Below are 17156 nucleotides of genomic sequence, written 5' to 3' on the forward strand. Positions count from 1 at the left end.
ACATCTTACTAAACAGACCTCCTGTTATTGCAAATAAGGCAGAGAGACAAGGAGAAAGTCATGCTGCTTTGCAAGAGAAAACTATCAGATATTTTAGAGCAGCCAAGATCATATCCTTCCTATAAACCTTCCACAGTGACTCTTTGGCTGGCTGCTTTATGTGGCATGCTGTTTTGTGAGTTTTCCCCTTACCTTGCAAAATTCCAAGCATAGCTAATTTTAAAACATGGATGATATTTTTTCATGTGAACCCTCAATACCCCTGAAGACAGTTTTAGTGGGGACTGTAAATGCATTTCATTAGAACACTAATTTAGTGAGAAAAACTGTGATGGGTTTATCCTGCATTTGTTACACTGTGCAGACCTCTTTATCATAAATACTTAAGCAATTTTCAATAGATATAAGTGCTTTAAGTATTACTTCCCGTTGAATTAGCAGTTGTTGAGGATTTGAGTCTTTGTGCAATCTTGCAATCCGCTAATGTGATATTTAATGAGGAGACATCAGTCTGGAGAAAGGTAGTCAATATAAATCAGTGTTTACAAAGTGTGATTAACTCTGAAATATTTCATCAATGCTGTGGTCCCAGGCAGACTCTATGCTAATTACTCAAATCTGCGCATGTTTGGGGGGGGAGGGAGACTTTGCCGAAACCAGAGTGTTGCAGACATGGCGTGGCAAAGATTGCAATTATGCTGGGGCTGTCTCTGATGACAATTTATGCATTTGGTGTAATGACCTCCCACTTCCCAAGAGGGCAATAAACAGAATGCATTTTCATTAAGATACTAATGCACTTAATCACTGGGGGAAAGGGTTAGAAAGTAACAAAAGACCTTTTAAGCAAGATGTGACAGAGCTGGTGGCAGAAATGCTTTATTTCTGAGATAGGCTGTGGGCAGAACTGACCATATGTCTCTTATGAGATGACCAGTGAGGGCAGAGACACAAAGAGCCATGTGATACAGGATTCTTTTTTAACCCTATGGGGCCTGCAATCAGGATAGTTAGACTTGCAAAAATTCATCAACTAATGCTGGGAAGTTGGAACTTGTAGGCATCAATGAGTTAAAACAGAACTTTATTGCTTTTTATTATTCAAAATATTCACAGTTGCATCATGTTTGGTGCAATTTTAGGTTTAAAGCCCACAGTGAACTTTATATCCACCTTCTAATGTCAAAAAAAGGCACCAGTGGCGATATGTTTAGATTAGTATTTTTCATGGTCAGCTTGTGTCCAGTGATTTATGATAACATTGCACTGTGGTTTACAGTTATAAATTTAAAATGATATTTTGCCCAAGTCAATCTGCTCCATTTTATCACCCGTGGCAGCACGGATGTCATATGGATGGGGGCAAGATTTGTCTATTCATTTCTCTTGTGACCTCTTTTCTTCCAACACTTTCTCACAGGTAACATAGAATACAGCTGCCCAGCGACAAATGAATGTGAAATCACTAAGCGCAGACGCAAGTCCTGTCAGGCCTGCCGCTTCATGAAGTGTCTGAAAGTCGGCATGCTGAAGGAAGGTAAGGCTCTTCTGACCAGCGCCAGCATAGACACACATACATAGCAGTAGAAACTGAGCCATCATTAAAGATGGAGAATCGGGAAGGGTCTTGACTAAGTACATTCCAAAGCCTGAACCATCCAACCCTCTGTTTTCAAGATCCTTAAAGAGCTAGTCAGTTTTAAATTTTTTCAGTACTATTGCTCGTTGCCCCCTGTTTCATGGGAGCACTACATCCCCCTGGATTTTCTTGCTTTGTATTGATTCCAGATATCCCTGGTTTGTGAAAGACTAGTGGTAAGCAAAAGAAATCCATATGATTTAAACTTCACATCGGCCCATGTCCTTTCAGCAGTAGGTTTTACATTATCGAGAAACTTTAAGAAATGATCCTGAAAACCCTCCTGGAAATGATCCTTCCAATGCCAGGGCTTAAATAGCATCCCCAGCCAGCCCGGTGAGCAGAACCCAGGCCTCCTGGATCGCAGCTTAAAACTCGCCTTTCTTCCCCATAGAACATTGATGGGGAGCTTCTGGCATGCGTGTCCTCATTGGCTTGCACAAACAATTCTTCTGACACTCCAGGAGCTCCCCACGGAAAGTAAATTAAGTTCCACAGAAGCTAGCATTCCAGGTCTGTTGTTCCAGGTTTTTGCCATATTATGGCAACTGAGTCGAAAAAACATTTGTCATAATCAATATGGGGGGCTACTGTTTTGCTTTATAAGTTGTACCTATACTGTGCTGAAATCATCGCCTGAATTTAATCCAAAAATACTGGAGGGGGATAATGTCCCCCCATGGTGGTCCACTCCTGCCTCCTTTGTACTTAGATACAGAAGTTGGCATTGCTTTGAGAATGAAATGCGTTTTCTTTGTAAAGGTTTCAAACTGAAGGGTCTTTGTTATGTTAGTTGGCATGTAGAATTTTTAAGCAGGTTTTATTTTTGTTAATTTTGGATGCTGCTTGTATTTTGAAAACTAACTTGTAAATATCTTTTGGGTGTTTGAAACATTGGCAGTCTCTTGGCTACAGTTTATTATAACAATCCCAGTAAATGCCAAGATGACAACAGATTGATGAACATTTGATGAAAAAATTAGGCATATCACACTTTCACAAACATCATTGTTATTGGATTATGCCTATCAAAAATGAATCTTCAGTACAGCCGGTTTAGCAGACACTAGAGGAGCAATATTGACTGAGGAATGTTGCCATAGTAAACCAGGTGGGTAGCCAGCTCCTGGCTTCAGCAGCCACATGCGGGTCTGAATTTCAGGGTAACCAAACCATGCAAATAAACTGTCATCTTATCGCAAACCAATTTAACATACAAATTGATGTGGATAACTTAGAAAATAGAAAGGGAATATCATGTTAGCCTGCCACAAAAAAAAACTAGTTAAATGAATTCCATCAAAGATGCGGGTAGAGATGAGGCCTCTAGAAAACGAATCAGTGTTTAAAGATTTTAGGACTACCAAGATCCCTTCCTCAGGCCGTGGTGATGGCTGCTCTGAAAACCTGTGTCTGGAGGACCAGTGCTGGACAGCAAGAAAAGCATTTCTGACTTTTTTTTTTTTTTGCGTGGAAATATGGTAGAGCAGCTCCTGGTGCAGATAGAGAACAGAAGTTTGTAATGAAAGTAAGCAGAATCCTCATTGTGTGCCTCCTGCAGCAGACAACTGATCTGAAATCAAATGTACCTTATGTCGACTGAATGAAAAACAAATCCAGCTACATCAGTATCAGCCTGCAATGAAGGCGTTCCTTAACAAGTCCATAAGAATTGGGGGAGAGGGCCAGCCCAGTGTCTCAGAAGTGGAGATACTGCAGAGGTAGGGTTCACAGGAAGTGACACCTACCCATGATTGCAGGCTTACAGGCCCCTGCCCCCGAGGACTGTTGCTTCAGGAACTGGGCTAAGTGAAGTGGGAGAGGGAAAAACCCCTGGGTAGTTAGGAATGAAGGCTCGCGGCTCCAGATCCCAGCCCCATTTTCCTAAAGGAGGAGGAGGAAACTGCAGGGCAGTGCTCCCCTCTCATCTCCTCCAAAAAAAAGTAGAAGAAAGAACTTAAAAAAAAAAAAAGATGCATGGTGTTTTAGCAGGTTTCATCCATAGAAGTACAAAACCTAATCAAGAATTCATTTAAAAGTGTCATGTAAGCATGGCTCTTACGTGGAATGATTGGTATCCACAATGATGATAGCAAGGAAAACTTTCCTTTTAATCTAAGCTGTAATTAAAAGCATCAGAACTTATACTGATGTCAGTACGAATAATTTGGTTTCAAATATAAATTTGTGGGTAGGACAAAGACTGATCTATCATTTGTTTTTAGGTTAGAAATATGTGCTCACAAAGCTTGTGTTCTCATCCTGGTTATAAATTTCCCTCCCCTATCAATGAAACTCCTACTCTTCTTAAGGGAATCGGGAAAATAAAAGGAAGCCAGGACTGCATCGCCCTGTCCCTGATGACCTGGAAGCATTCTCTAATCCCTCCTCCTGTCTTCCCCATTCCTTACAGCTCAGGCTTAGCATATGCTTGTATGTGTAGACACACATTACAGTCCTGTGCTGCATGGCAGAGATCATGATGCTGTAAATCTATTCAAATGTAAACCTGTTCAATTCAATTACCAGTCCATAATAAAATTTGCTGCTACAACCTCCAGAATGGTCACAGCAGTCTCTACATGCTGATGGCCCAGCATGCCTCCAAATTGACAGTCCAAATCTATTTACAGCCAAAAAAAAAAAAATCATCTACTTGCAGACTCTGAAATAAAATCAAGCTTCTGCAGCATAAGAGGGTAGGAAGGATCAGATCACTTACTGGAAACTTTTGCATCAAACGCCACTGCACATCTTTACGCCTGGAGCTGCTGCAAGACAGCAGGACATCTTCAAGTATCGAACTCTAAATGCCTTACCCCAAACAGCTCACTGTTACAGAGAACATCATTTAACTTTTGTTGTTTAAAAACGGGATGTGTTTTTTTGGCATCTTGAGGCAATTTTCATTGTGCCATTACTGAGATTCCTTCTCTTTGTGTTTCTGTTTTAGTAAAAGCATTGGTTTAAGTAAGTGGGGCACCTGTGATTGACATTATGGCTGAATGCTTCTGCCTAAAATGAAAACATTCCTCCAGTCCTTTGAACTTAATTTTCTCTTTGAGAGCACTCAAATACTGTAGCTTACAGTCTGCATAACGAAGGCTCTGTCTTTCGTAAGGGCTGACTCGCCATTTGTCATCGTCAGCATTATGACATTTGGAAAGCATCCTTCAAAACAAGTTTAGTTTATGGCATTTAATATACCACTTTTCCAAATTCAAGTCAAAGCAGTGGAGCCAATGTGTAAGCGCAGTAAATATGCAGAACCAAACTTTCTAGAAAATATTCTTTTAGAGATGGGAGTCTTTTAAATAATATGATTCACTTGTAAAAGCGATCCATCGGGATACAGGCCACCAGAAAATAAAGTGGGCATGCCCGAAAGAGGCTTCCAAGTTTTAGCTTGTGTTTTTATTGCGTTTTTAAGAGTCCTTTTTTTTTTTTTTAAGGCATGACAACACCAAAGCTAGTCCTCTGAAAATCTGCCATTTCAAAGCAGTCAGGCTTTATTTCATTTTCCCATACAAGATTAGTAGCTCCTGAATTTTCTTCTTTAGGACACGAGGAGCTAATTGCATGCAAAAAAAAAAAAAAGTCCCCTTTTTGTCTCCCAAATAGCCTTTACTGAATTGCATCTAACCTACCAAGAAGTGCATGATCTAAATATTTCATAGCCCCTCTTCCCAGTCCCAGGTGAAGTTATAACGGACTAGTTAAATGCTCAAGAGAGCTGCAGCATTTCAGAATTCATTAGCTACCAGGGCTGGTCTACAAGAATAAAATGAATCTGAAGTGAACTGAGACCTAAAGAGGATTACGTGGACAACTCAGATAATGAAAATGATGTTCTATCTAAATACCCTTGCCATAGAAAATTATTGTGGTTCTCTTAACCCCCACCCCCCAGAAATGTAAGGAGCTTGCAATACTGCTTATCCCTGAACAGATATGGTGAAAGCAAACGCACTCCTCTCCTCCAAACGGGGGGAGCAAGGTATGGACATCAAGGAAAGGCGCCACGATACAAAAGGAGTCTCCCTTCGGGCCCTCTGTCCCCCTGCTAGCCCATGCTCTCTATTGCACTTCTGGGCCTCCTTTATTGACGCCTCCCTTTCCTCCCCAACCACATAAACCAGGGTTTGCCTAACAGGAATCGGTCAGTAAACTGAGAGAGAAAAGCAGCCGCACACATTAAAGAAGAAAGCCCCTCATTCCTAATTCATTTCCTCCATGCTTCTCTCTCTAGCTTGCTATTGTACTTTTTATGGGAGGGGAGGGGGGTTTGCATCCTTCTCTGTATCCACAATACACCAGTTGCGGACAGCTCAAAATTTCTCCAGTGCACAAGCAGGGATGCAGGTAAAACATATTGCTGCTATTTTGTATTGTGTGTGTGTGTGTGTATACCTGTTTCATGTTTGTTGTAGGTTACAGAAGACGCATATTCAGTTGGATTCCTCTTAATCCATAGTCCCATTTGAACATATTATTTGTAAGGCATGTCAAGGCAAATTTCTTTCACCAATCTAAGATCATTAGACTGCCAAAGAAACAAAATGTTGAGAGAGAAGTTTTGGCTTTTCCTACCTCCAAAAATGAACATAAAGAGAAAGGAAGTCTTAATGATATTAAAGGAAAATATTTCTGCACTGAATGACAGTTATTAAGTTAATAGAGCTGCATATTTCAACATCTCTGGAAAATACAGTTTTAATGCATTGCTTCTGCTGCATGGTACTGTTTTTGGATGCTAAAGCTTTTTGTGTGTTTTAATGCGTTTTAAACAGAGTTTTTAAACTAAGGCCTGATATTCAGCTAAGACGCTGCAGCTTTTGAGCTGGCAAGCACTTCTTTACTTGAGTGAGGGGCAAATGTGTTCTCTTTCAATCCCATTTTAACCAGTGGAAGCCAGTTCCCAAGTGCTACAGTTCTGTATGTACTCTGATCTTCTGAGTACTAGCAAATAACAAAATTGAGACTGAGTTTGAGGACCATTTAAAGCAACAGAACTAGACTTTCCTCTTCAAAATGCAGTACATTCTACGTATCTGTTTCTTGGCTTTACATGTCGTCCTGATAAGGTTCACCATGACAGCTCTATATCAAAAGGGACAGGCTGAGCCGGTTGTGATTTTACCCCTTCTTAGGGTCTGGGTATGTCTGGCAGACAACAAGTCTAGTATTACCTAGAACTCCTAGTGGAAACACAGGCAACCACATAGCAGGGTCTGTTTCACAATGATAGTATTAACTGCAGCTACATCTGGCAGGCTGCAAGTTCAGTAATAACTAGACGTACTCATGGAAACATAGGCATTCATATACAGGGTCTGTCTGGCAGGCTACACCATCTTCATGTTGACCAGGTGATTCAACCGGTTGATAGTTGAAGGATATTGTAAATAAATGCAGCAAGATCCTAGGAAGCCAAATGCTCGAGAATCAGTCATGCTAGTATTGGTAGTTATATAGTTTATTACCCAGCTTTGTGGTTAAACAAGGGAAGGGGGTGGGGTTGTTGGGTGTGAACTAAATAGGGGACCTTGCATGCTCATCTACCCAAGAGAGCAGAGTACAAAAGAGGAGGACAAGAAGAACTGCCTTGGATAAGAAAAAATGTCTTACTAGTGTCACACCATATGGCTGGGATATATCCTTAGCAGGAGAGACAGGAATAATTGGGCTGATTAAAAGCACCAGTTGGTCTTTTTTCTGCTGTCATATATTATGTATATCAGAACTGTATCACCATCCATGCAGTGGAGTGAAACTAGGCCTGGCTTGGCCTGTCCCTTTTCACATGATCACCCTGCCTCCATTTATGAGACTGGGTAAGAATATAGCACCCATTTCAGGTACTGGCATGCAGTGTCTAAGCAGACGGCTACAACAGATCCTTTTTCTATGCCACATGTGACTGCGTCATGATTTGAGTGGCTCGCTTAGCTGCAGAGTATGTGGATACTTTTACCACGTGCTCTTTATCACTAGTTTTCAAGGAGAAGCTACCTGGGGAAAATTTAATTAGCATGCTACAAGTCCCCGCACATTCTGTATCTGCTATTTGGGTGGGCAGCCAATTTGAGGATAAAATAGAAAATGTCAGCGTGTCCAAAGGAATGCCCCATTTTAGTATTGGACCCAGGAAACAAACCGGAAAATGGTCTATCAGAGACAGAAGTCAGGAAGATAATGGATAGACAAGTAGCCTTAGATAGGAATACTTTATTGTACACAAGGTTAAAAGCTATTTTCCCTGGCAAATTAGCCTATCTGAGATTTGCCCTTCTCAGAGTGGTTACAAAGGGAAGAGTGAGCCTGCATGGTGAGACCGCACCTTGAATACTGTGTACAATTCTGGTCACCGCATCTCAAAAAAGATATAGTTGCGATGGAGAAGGTGCAGAGAAGGGCAACCAAAATGATAAAGGGGGTGGAACAGCTCCCCTGTGAGGAAAGGCTGAAGAGGTTAGGACTGTTGAAGAGACGGCTGAGGGGGGATATGATAGAGGTCTTTAAGATCATGAGAGGTCTTGAATGAGTAGATGTGAATCGTTTATTTACACTTTTGAATAATAGAAGGACTAGGGGCAGTCCATGAAGTTAGCAAGTAGCACATTTAAGACTAATCAGAGAAATTTCTTTTTCACTCAACGCACAATAAAGCTCTGGAATTTGTTGCCAGAGGATGTGGTTAGTGCAGTTACTGTAGCTGGGTTCAGAAACGGTTTGGATAAGTTCTTGGAGGAGAAGTCCATTAACTGCTATTAATCAAGTTTACTTAGGGAATAGCCACTGCTATTAATTGCATCAGTAGCATGGGATCTTCTTAGTGTTTGGTAATTGCCAGGCTCTTGTGGCCTGGTTTGGCCTGTGTTGGAAACAGGATGCTGGGCTTGATGGACCCTTGGACTGACCCAGCAAGGCAATTTTTTATGTTCTTATGTTCTTAAAGTAAGTACAGGGTGCACAATACTAAGATGGCAGAAAGACAAATGATAGACCAGTAGCCTTAGCTAGGGATACTTTATTGCACACAAGGTTGTGTAAATGCTTACTGAAGTAAAGGCTTTGGAAATTGCCCTCTTATTGCAAAGTAAAACTTGTACTGGACAACCATGCTGCATGGAAAAAAAAATATAAATAAATATGTATATATATATATGTGTGTGGACATGTGTGTAAAGAGAGAGCACGTCACTAACAATTCATGGAAAAGCAAAAAAGAAAAGCTTTAGTACGGCTGCTGTAAAAGTTTGAATTATTAGATGACACATTAACATCTTCAGCTCCATATTAATATCAGGAAACTTTAGAATATGAACAAAGGGCTTTCAGTAGCGCTAAATAGATACATACTAGAGGGGTTTTTTTGTATCATAGTTCCTGTCAATTAAGGGGGGGGGGGGATATACATTTCCCTGAGAATACAGAATGCACTTTCTGCAGCTTCAAAACCCTGTTTAAATTGTAATACCATTACAAGTTAAATCATTTTTTTCATGATAGAAAAAAAAATATTAGCCCCCATCTCAGGCCTTTCCACGATCATCTTCATTTGTCATTCTTTTTTTTTTTTTTTTCCCCGGACCTGGAAGAAGAAGAAGCTGGTATTTGTCTAATTTACTGAAAGTTATTATTTCTTTCTGTAATGCACAAAAGATTTAGCCCAAGGAAAAGAGTGCTTTGTGTGTAAATGCCTGAGCATTTGCTTATGCACTGTAGGTATGATGACAGCAGTGTAATTGATAAGAGGAAGTGGAGACAGGTCTGAAGGATGTAGGACTCGCTTTGATATGGCATCTTTTCCCATGAGCCCCCCAGACAAATAGCTGCCTTTTGTTCCTGCTCTCCGCCACCCATGCACACATATATCAATATGGCATTGCCATTTTTGCAAAGTGCTTGAATTTAATATAAAGAGGGTCCTGCTCTACATTTGAATAAGGGTCATTTTGTAAAGTGTTTCATCAGTTTTGGGAGATTTTTTTTTTCCCTTCCTTTGTTGCTTTTATGTAGACTTGCACGTTGCTCATGAGATGGCCGGCCTGCCATAGTCTGCATAATCTGTAGTCTTTTTTAGCACAGAAACCAATAAAGGTTTTAAGTGCAAATCTCTGATATTTTTGCTGCCTGAGGTATTACAGGATTTCATTCAGTAAAAGGTCACTCCCCATTTCATGCCTGAGTCATTGTCCTTAACAACCTTTCACTTGACCAATACATAACCATATATTGGAGGTTTATTAACTAGAAAAGGCCAATTTGGGTCCAATTTAGTGTCTCAATCAATAGAGTACTTGGTAATGTTGTAGTATCAGTGTGCTAAAATATTACTTAAAGGTGGAAAACCCTTTATCTAAGTCCTTCACTACTGTGAGTGGGTATTGGCATCAGCAATTTTTTCTGTAGTCTCTAAGATAGAGATACAAACCAGCAAAGTATCTTTTGGTTAGAAACCCAACAGACTTAACTTACTGCTCACTACAGATGCCAGATAGTTTTGAGTCACCTGAGCCCCTTTTAGAAAGTAACTCTGTCAGACAGAAAGTCCATCAAACCCAGTATCCTGTTTCCAACAGTGGCCATTCCAGGTCACAAGTACCTAGCAAGATACCAAACAGTAGATAGATCCCATGCTGCTAACACCCAGGGATAAGTAGTGGCTTTCCCCAAGTCTATCTGGTTAATAACAGTTTATAGTCTTCCAAGAACTTGTCCAAGCTTTTTTTTTAAACCCAGCTATGCTAACTGCCTTTACCATATCTTCTGATAATGAATTCCAGAGTTTAATTGTGTGTTGAATGAAAAAGAATTATCTGATTTGTTTTAAATGTGCTACTTACTAATTTCATGGTACATCCCCATGTTTTTGAAAATGTAAATAACTAATTCACATTTACCTGTTCTATTCTACTCATAATTTTAAGACCTCTATCATAGTGGTTCACAAATCTATCCTGGAGGGCCCCCAGCCAGTCAGGTTTTGAGATATCTACAATGAATATGAATAAACTTGCATGCACTGCCTCCATAGCATGCAAATTTTATCTCATGCATATTCATTGTGGATATCCCGAAAACCTGACTTGCTGGGGTTTCCCCAGGACAGGTTTGGGAAACACTGTGATAGAGGTCTATAAAATCATGAGTAGAATAGAATGGATAAATTTGAATCAGTTATTTATGTTTTCAAAAACTAGGAGACACACCATGAAATTAGTAAGTAGCACATTTAAAACAAATCTGAGATAATTCTTTTTCACTCAACACACAATTAGGCCCTCGGCCATCTCTTCTTCAAGCTGAATAGCACTAACCTCTTTAGTCTTTCCTCACAGAGGAGCTGTTCCAATTCCCTTTATTATTTTGGTCGCCTTTTCTGTACCTTTTCCAATTCAATTATATTTTTTTTAAGATGCAGAGACCAGAATTGCATACAGTACTCTAGATGTGATCTCATCATGGAGCAATACAGAGGTATTATGACATTCTCCATTTTATTCACCATTCCTTTCCTAATAATTCCTAACATTCTGTTTGTTTTTTTGACCACTACTGCACATTGAGCCAAGGATTTCAAAGTATTATCCACAATGATACCAAGATCATTTCCCTGGGTGGTAGCTCCTAATATAGAAACTAACATGGTGTAGTTACAGTGTGGGCTTCTTTTCCCTATGTATATTGCTTTGCACTTATCCATATTAAATTGTATGTGCCATTTGGATAACCAGTCTCCAAGTCTTACAAGGTCTTCCTGCAATTTCTCACAACCCATTTGTGATTTAACAAATCAGAATAATTTTATGTCTTCTGCAAATTTGATTACTTCACTCGTCATTCATTTTTCCAGATTATTTATAAATACATTAAAAGCACCAGTCCTAGAACAGATCTCTGAGACACTCTGTTTATCTTTCTCCACTGAGAAAACTGGCCATTTATTGCTATTCTCTGTTTCCTATATTTTACCTAGTATGCAGTCAACAATAGGATATTGCCTCCTATCTCAGGACTTTTTAATTTTCTCAGGAATCTCTAAATGGAGACTTTGTCAAATGCCTTCTGAAAATCCAAATACCCTAAATCCACTGGCTCACTGTTTTCCACCTGTTTATTAAACCCTTCAAACAATATAGCAGTTTAGTGAGACAAGACTTCCCTTGTTTAAATCCATGCTGGCTGTGGCCCATTAAATCATATCTTTCTATACATTCTGGATGTGTGTTCTTTATAATAGTTTATACAGTTTTTCCCAGCACTGAGGTCAGACTCACCGAACTATAGTTTCCTGGATCACCCATGGAGCCTTTTTAAAAGATTGGTGCTGCATTGACCACCCTCCAATCTTTAAGTACAATGGACAATTTTAATAAGAAGTTACAAATTACTAGTAATAGATCTACAATATCATTTTTTAATTCTTTCAGAAATCTGGGGTGTAAACCATCTGGTCCAGGTAATTTGCTACTCTTTATTTTGTCAGTCTGCTCTATTACATTTTCCAGATTCACCTTGATTTGTTTCAGTTCTTACAAATCATAACCATTAAATACAGTTTCTGGCATCGGTATCTCTGCAACATCCTCTTCAGTAAACACTGATGCAAAGAATTCTTCCATTCTTTCCACTATGGCCATGTCTTCCTTAACTGCCCCTTTAACCCCTTGATCATCTAATGATCCAACCAATTTCCTCACAGGCTTTCTGCTTCAGATATCTCTGCATACTATAAAAATATTAGGGGCTCTGGGTAATCATTATGTCACGTCTGTGCATGTATGATGTAATGACATCACCAGGAGGAGGGGACATTTGCAGCATGGGGCCAGTGAGCACAACAGCAACACCAGCCATGGAAAAGCTGGTGGAGTTTCCTGGGCCTCACCAGTGAAAGCAGAGCAGGCAGCACAAGGGAACCGAAAAATAAAAAGAAACAAACGGAGGCACCGGCAGAAGAAAAGCTGGTGGGGTTTCCTGGGCCCCACCAACGCAGGAAAACAAAAGAAAAATGGCAGTACTAGCAGAAGACGAGCTGGTAGGGATTCCTGGGCCTCACCAGTGAAAGAGGAACAGTGGCACTGGCAGCAGAAGAGCAGGTTAGGATTTCTTGGGCCCCACCAGTGCAGGAGAAAAAGAAAAGCCTACTGCAGACAGCAAAATAGCTGGTGGGGGTTCCCAGGCCCCACCAAGTGCACAAAAATGATGCCAGAGCCCAAGATGGGAGGGGAGTGCTGGAGCAGGTTGATGAGAGTGAAGATGGGGGAATAGTGGGAGAGTAAGGAGGAGGAGAAGTGGGAGTGAAGGGGTGTAGTGGGAAGGGGCAGGAGGGGGTAGAGGGAGACCAGTGGAAGAGTGAGGGGATTGGAGGAGGGGGAGCATTAACTGAATGAGGGAGGCTATAGGAGGAGAAGCAGTGGGAGAGTGAGGGGGAGGGGGCTGGAGGAGGGAAGAGTATTGGAAGTGTGAGAGGGGAGGATGGCAAGGGAAGGGGCAGCAGTGGGAGGGTGAGGGGAGAGGAAGGCTGGGGAGGGGAGCAGTGGCATTGTGAAAGGAAAGGAGGGCAGGGGATGAGGGAGCAGTGGGATTGTAAAAGGGGAGGAGGCTGGGGGAGGTGGACCAATGGGAGAAAAAGGGGAGGGGAGGGGTGAGGGGGAGGAGACTGGAGGGAGGGAAGCAGTGGGAGAATGAGGAAGGCAAGGGGCAGTGAGGAACTGAGGAGGAGGAGAGAGCGGGGAAAGAGTGCACATCTCCCCACAACACCTACACCCTCCACTTTCCTCCAAACACACACCTCTACTCTCCCACCCCCACAACAGCTCTCTCCTCACCCCTCCTTTCATTAAAATCACTTGCTCTACCCAGCTTGCATTTTTCACCTAAGGCACCAACATGGAGTCTAGAAGGGAGTGCTCACTGACAGGACTGGCGCGCAAAGTGAGCAGGGGCACAGCCCCTAGTATTTTAAAAATAATTTTATTATGAGTTTTTGCTTCTGTGGCCAGCTTCTTTTAAAACGCTCTCTTTTCCTGCTTTGTCAGTGTTTTACATCTAACTTACTAATGCTCATGCTTTTTCCTGTGTTATTCAAGTGGATCCTTTATCCAATTTTTGAAAGAAGTTCTTTTGGCTAAAATAGCCTCTTTCACCTCACCTTTTAATCACACCAGCAATCAGTTGTCTTTCCTGCCACCTTTTTTAATGTATAAAATACGTCTGGTCTGGGCTTCCAAAATGGTATTTTTAAACAGTGTCCATGATTGAACGATTGATATAAACTCTTAGGGGTAGATTTTCAGAGGTACACGCGGGCGTACATGTGCGCACGCTACTCGGCGCGCACACATATATGCCCGCTTTTATAACATCAAGGGTCGGCGCGGGCAAAGGGGGTGCACACTAGTGCGCCTTGCGCGGCCCGATGCCCACGGGCTTCCCCTGTTCCCTCCCAGGCCTCTCCAAAATAGGAACGGCCTGGAAGGGAACTTCCCTTCCCCCTAACCTAACCTTCCCACCCCTTCCCGTAACCTTTCCACCCCAGCCCTACTCTAACCCCCCCCCCCCCAAATTCTTATCACGCACCAGCAGCCTGCCAGCCACTGTGTCGGAGGCCTCTGGCCCCGCCCTGCCCCTGGACCGCCCCCTTTTTTGCAAGCCCCGGGACTCTGGGGCTTTACGCGCATCGCCGGGCCTTTATAAAACAGGCCCGGCGATGCGCGTAAATCTTTTAAAATCCGGCCCTTAACCTTTATAGCTGCACCTTTTAATGTTTTTTCTATTTTCCTCATTTTATCAAGTTTCCCTCTTGACAGTTAAATGCTAGAGCAGTAGATTAACTTAATGTTCCCTTTCTGATCATCAAGTCAAATTTAATCACGTTATGATCACTGTTGCCAAGCGGTCCCACTACCGTTACATCTTGCACCAAATCCTGCATTTCACTAAGAATTAGGTCTAAAATGGCTCCCCCTCTCATTGGCTCCTGGACCAACTGTTCCATGAAACAAGTCATTTATTTCATCTAGAAATGTTACCTCCCTAGCATGTTCTGATATTACATTCACCCAGTCAATATTCGGGTACTTGAAATCTCCAATTATTAGTGTGCTGCCAAATGTGTTAGCTTCCCTAATTTCTATTAGCCTTTTATCACCTATCTGATCATTTTGAACAGATGGACGGTAGTATTCCCCCACCAGTATACTCATCCCCATCATACATGGCATTTCTACCCATAATGATTCTGTGCATTTAGTCTCCTGCAGGATATTTATCCTGTTGGTTTCTATGCCATCCCTAACATAAAGCACCACACCCCCACCAAGTTAATCTACCCTATCATTGTATATAACTTTTACCCTGGTATAGCACTAATCCATTGTTTTTATCCCCCTTCCACCAGGTCTCTGACCCCTAGATTCATCAAAATGTGTTAATATCACATTGATAACACCCTTATTAAGAAAAAGGGGCGCGTTTAGGAAAATTTTAGAATTACCACACCATGCGGTAATTTACCGCTTCTTATCGTAGTATCATGTGGTACAGTAAACTTATCGCACTGCGATAATTTCTTTATAGTTTGATTATTTAGGTACAGTTGTATTGGATCTTAGTAGACCTGGAACACAGACCTTACTTCTTCTCCTTGTTCCACTCTTCTTTTCCTTGTGGACTGCTTAGTGTCAATTCTGTATCCTGTGGACTCGAACAGAATACCGTGTGCAGAATAGTCTTTAACCATATGTCAGCATAACTTTGAGTCTCACATTGAGTCCTGCTATTCCTTTTAACTCTGTGGGTCTTCTGGTACCCTTACAATGAGAAGCGGTTTTATTTTAAACAGACTGTATTATAAAACTTTTGAGATCTTTGTATCTAGAGCATTAGCAACACAGGGGCCCCTCTGTTAACTTTATAGATTCTGAAAGAATCCAGGATAACGAAGAACATAGTAAACTTACAGTTTGTAGACCCCCTTTCAGCTTTGCAGATTCCTGTGAATTCTGACCTAAAATATAGAGGTTAATAAACTTAGTTTGTAACCCTCTTTTAGCTGTACAGGCTCTGGAGGTGCCGAACAACTTGCAGTCATCTTTCAGTTTTGCAAACCCTGACAAAGATGGCTCTAGATAGAGGGTAGTAAACTTGCAATCTGTAATACTCTTTGTTCCACAGGCTCTGGCAGAACCCAGTATACAATATAGTAAAAAAATAAACATAATTTATAGTCCTCTTTTGGCCTTGCTTTCTCCTTCTCTTCCTCTCTCCCTTGAGTCCGCGCACTTATTTTACATTTAACCAGTGTGCCTAGAATCTCTGACCTCCCTCACCTGGGATTCCACCCTCAAGTCCCTCCTTTATCTCCCTCTGTCAATCACCAAGGCCAGCCTCTACCCTTAGGCAACCTGGGTACTGTAGTTTCCAGCAGCAGCCATCTTTTCCTCTCACAAGGAACATGCATTCCAGCACAATAGCCAGTGCTTTCTTTCTGGAAAAAAAAAGGTGCCAATACTCACCTGCAAGATACATTTTTATTTGAGAAACCACAGGGCAAATCAAGCAGGTTCTTTTCCTTTTTCCAGGCCTTAGGAGTGACTAGCTGGGGTGCAGCTCTGCCCTTTCTCTTTCGGAGCTCTGGCCCAGGAACACCTTTAATTTTTCTCTTATCTTCCTGAAGCTTTATTCTTAAGTGCTTGTCTTTTGTCCCTGGGGTTTTGTGTGCTGCTTTGGTTGTCTACTTTGTCTTTATTCCCTATGGGGCATATTGGCTCCATCACACACTTAAAGCGGGAGAACAAGCAGCTGGAGTCCTTTCTGCATCTGCCCCTTGTTTTGAAGACAGTAAACCAGAAGGGAAACATTAACCTACCTAGGCCTTAGTGGGGGATAAAGATACCAAAATAAATGGACTGGGGAGGGGGAGCAACAGAAAATATATCTTATTTTACAAAAATGCCATTTTCCTCTCATAGTTTATCCTTTCTGTAGCATAATTCATTTAAAACATTGCTTCTTAACTTTGGGTGTATCACTAGATGTGCATACTGGGGTTGGTTTCTTTCCTGTGGTGCATTGGAGCTGCTGTACTGCAGAGGAGCCTGGATACAAAACTGTTTGGAGCATCAGACTCAGTGATTGCTTTTCATTTTCAAACAGGAATTTTCAGCATTGAAGCATCCATCAGTCTTTGAATCTGGGGAAGAAGAGGAATAGGCAAAAGCTTCACAAATGTTGCGTTTGCAATGCAGATGAACTCCTGATTTACACTAATGCAGGCCCTTGTGAATAAGTAAACGGTCACATTGTAACAAGCGATATCTAAACCTCTTCTGATTTTTAGCACAGCTGAGTCGCAGGACCTTGATCCAGCCACTCTTGGACTGCAGGAGATGTTTACCAAATGTGCACTAGCACAGGGTGGCAATTCCAGTCCCGAGGGCCATAAACCAGTCGAGTTTTCAGGATATCCCTAATGAGTATGCATGACAGAAATTTATACTCACACTGT

The 17156-nt window shown here is 41.6% G+C and overlaps 1 protein-coding gene across 8 annotated transcripts in view; it reads left to right on the forward strand.

Moving 5' to 3' along the window:
- ESRRG (estrogen related receptor gamma) overlaps window positions 1–17156 on the forward strand; it is a 1204337-nt gene that overhangs the window by 908442 nt on the left and 278739 nt on the right. For all 8 annotated transcript variants that reach the window (XM_029593195.1, XM_029593193.1, XM_029593192.1 and 5 more), the window contains one exon: window positions 1421–1537. In XM_029593195.1, coding sequence (XP_029449055.1) covers window positions 1421–1537 — 117 coding nt within the window. The remainder of the gene's footprint in view (window positions 1–1420; window positions 1538–17156) is intronic.

The sequence above is a fragment of the Rhinatrema bivittatum genome, chromosome 3 (assembly GCF_901001135.1).
Source record: "Rhinatrema bivittatum chromosome 3, aRhiBiv1.1, whole genome shotgun sequence".
Lineage (NCBI taxonomy): Eukaryota > Metazoa > Chordata > Amphibia > Gymnophiona > Rhinatrematidae > Rhinatrema > Rhinatrema bivittatum.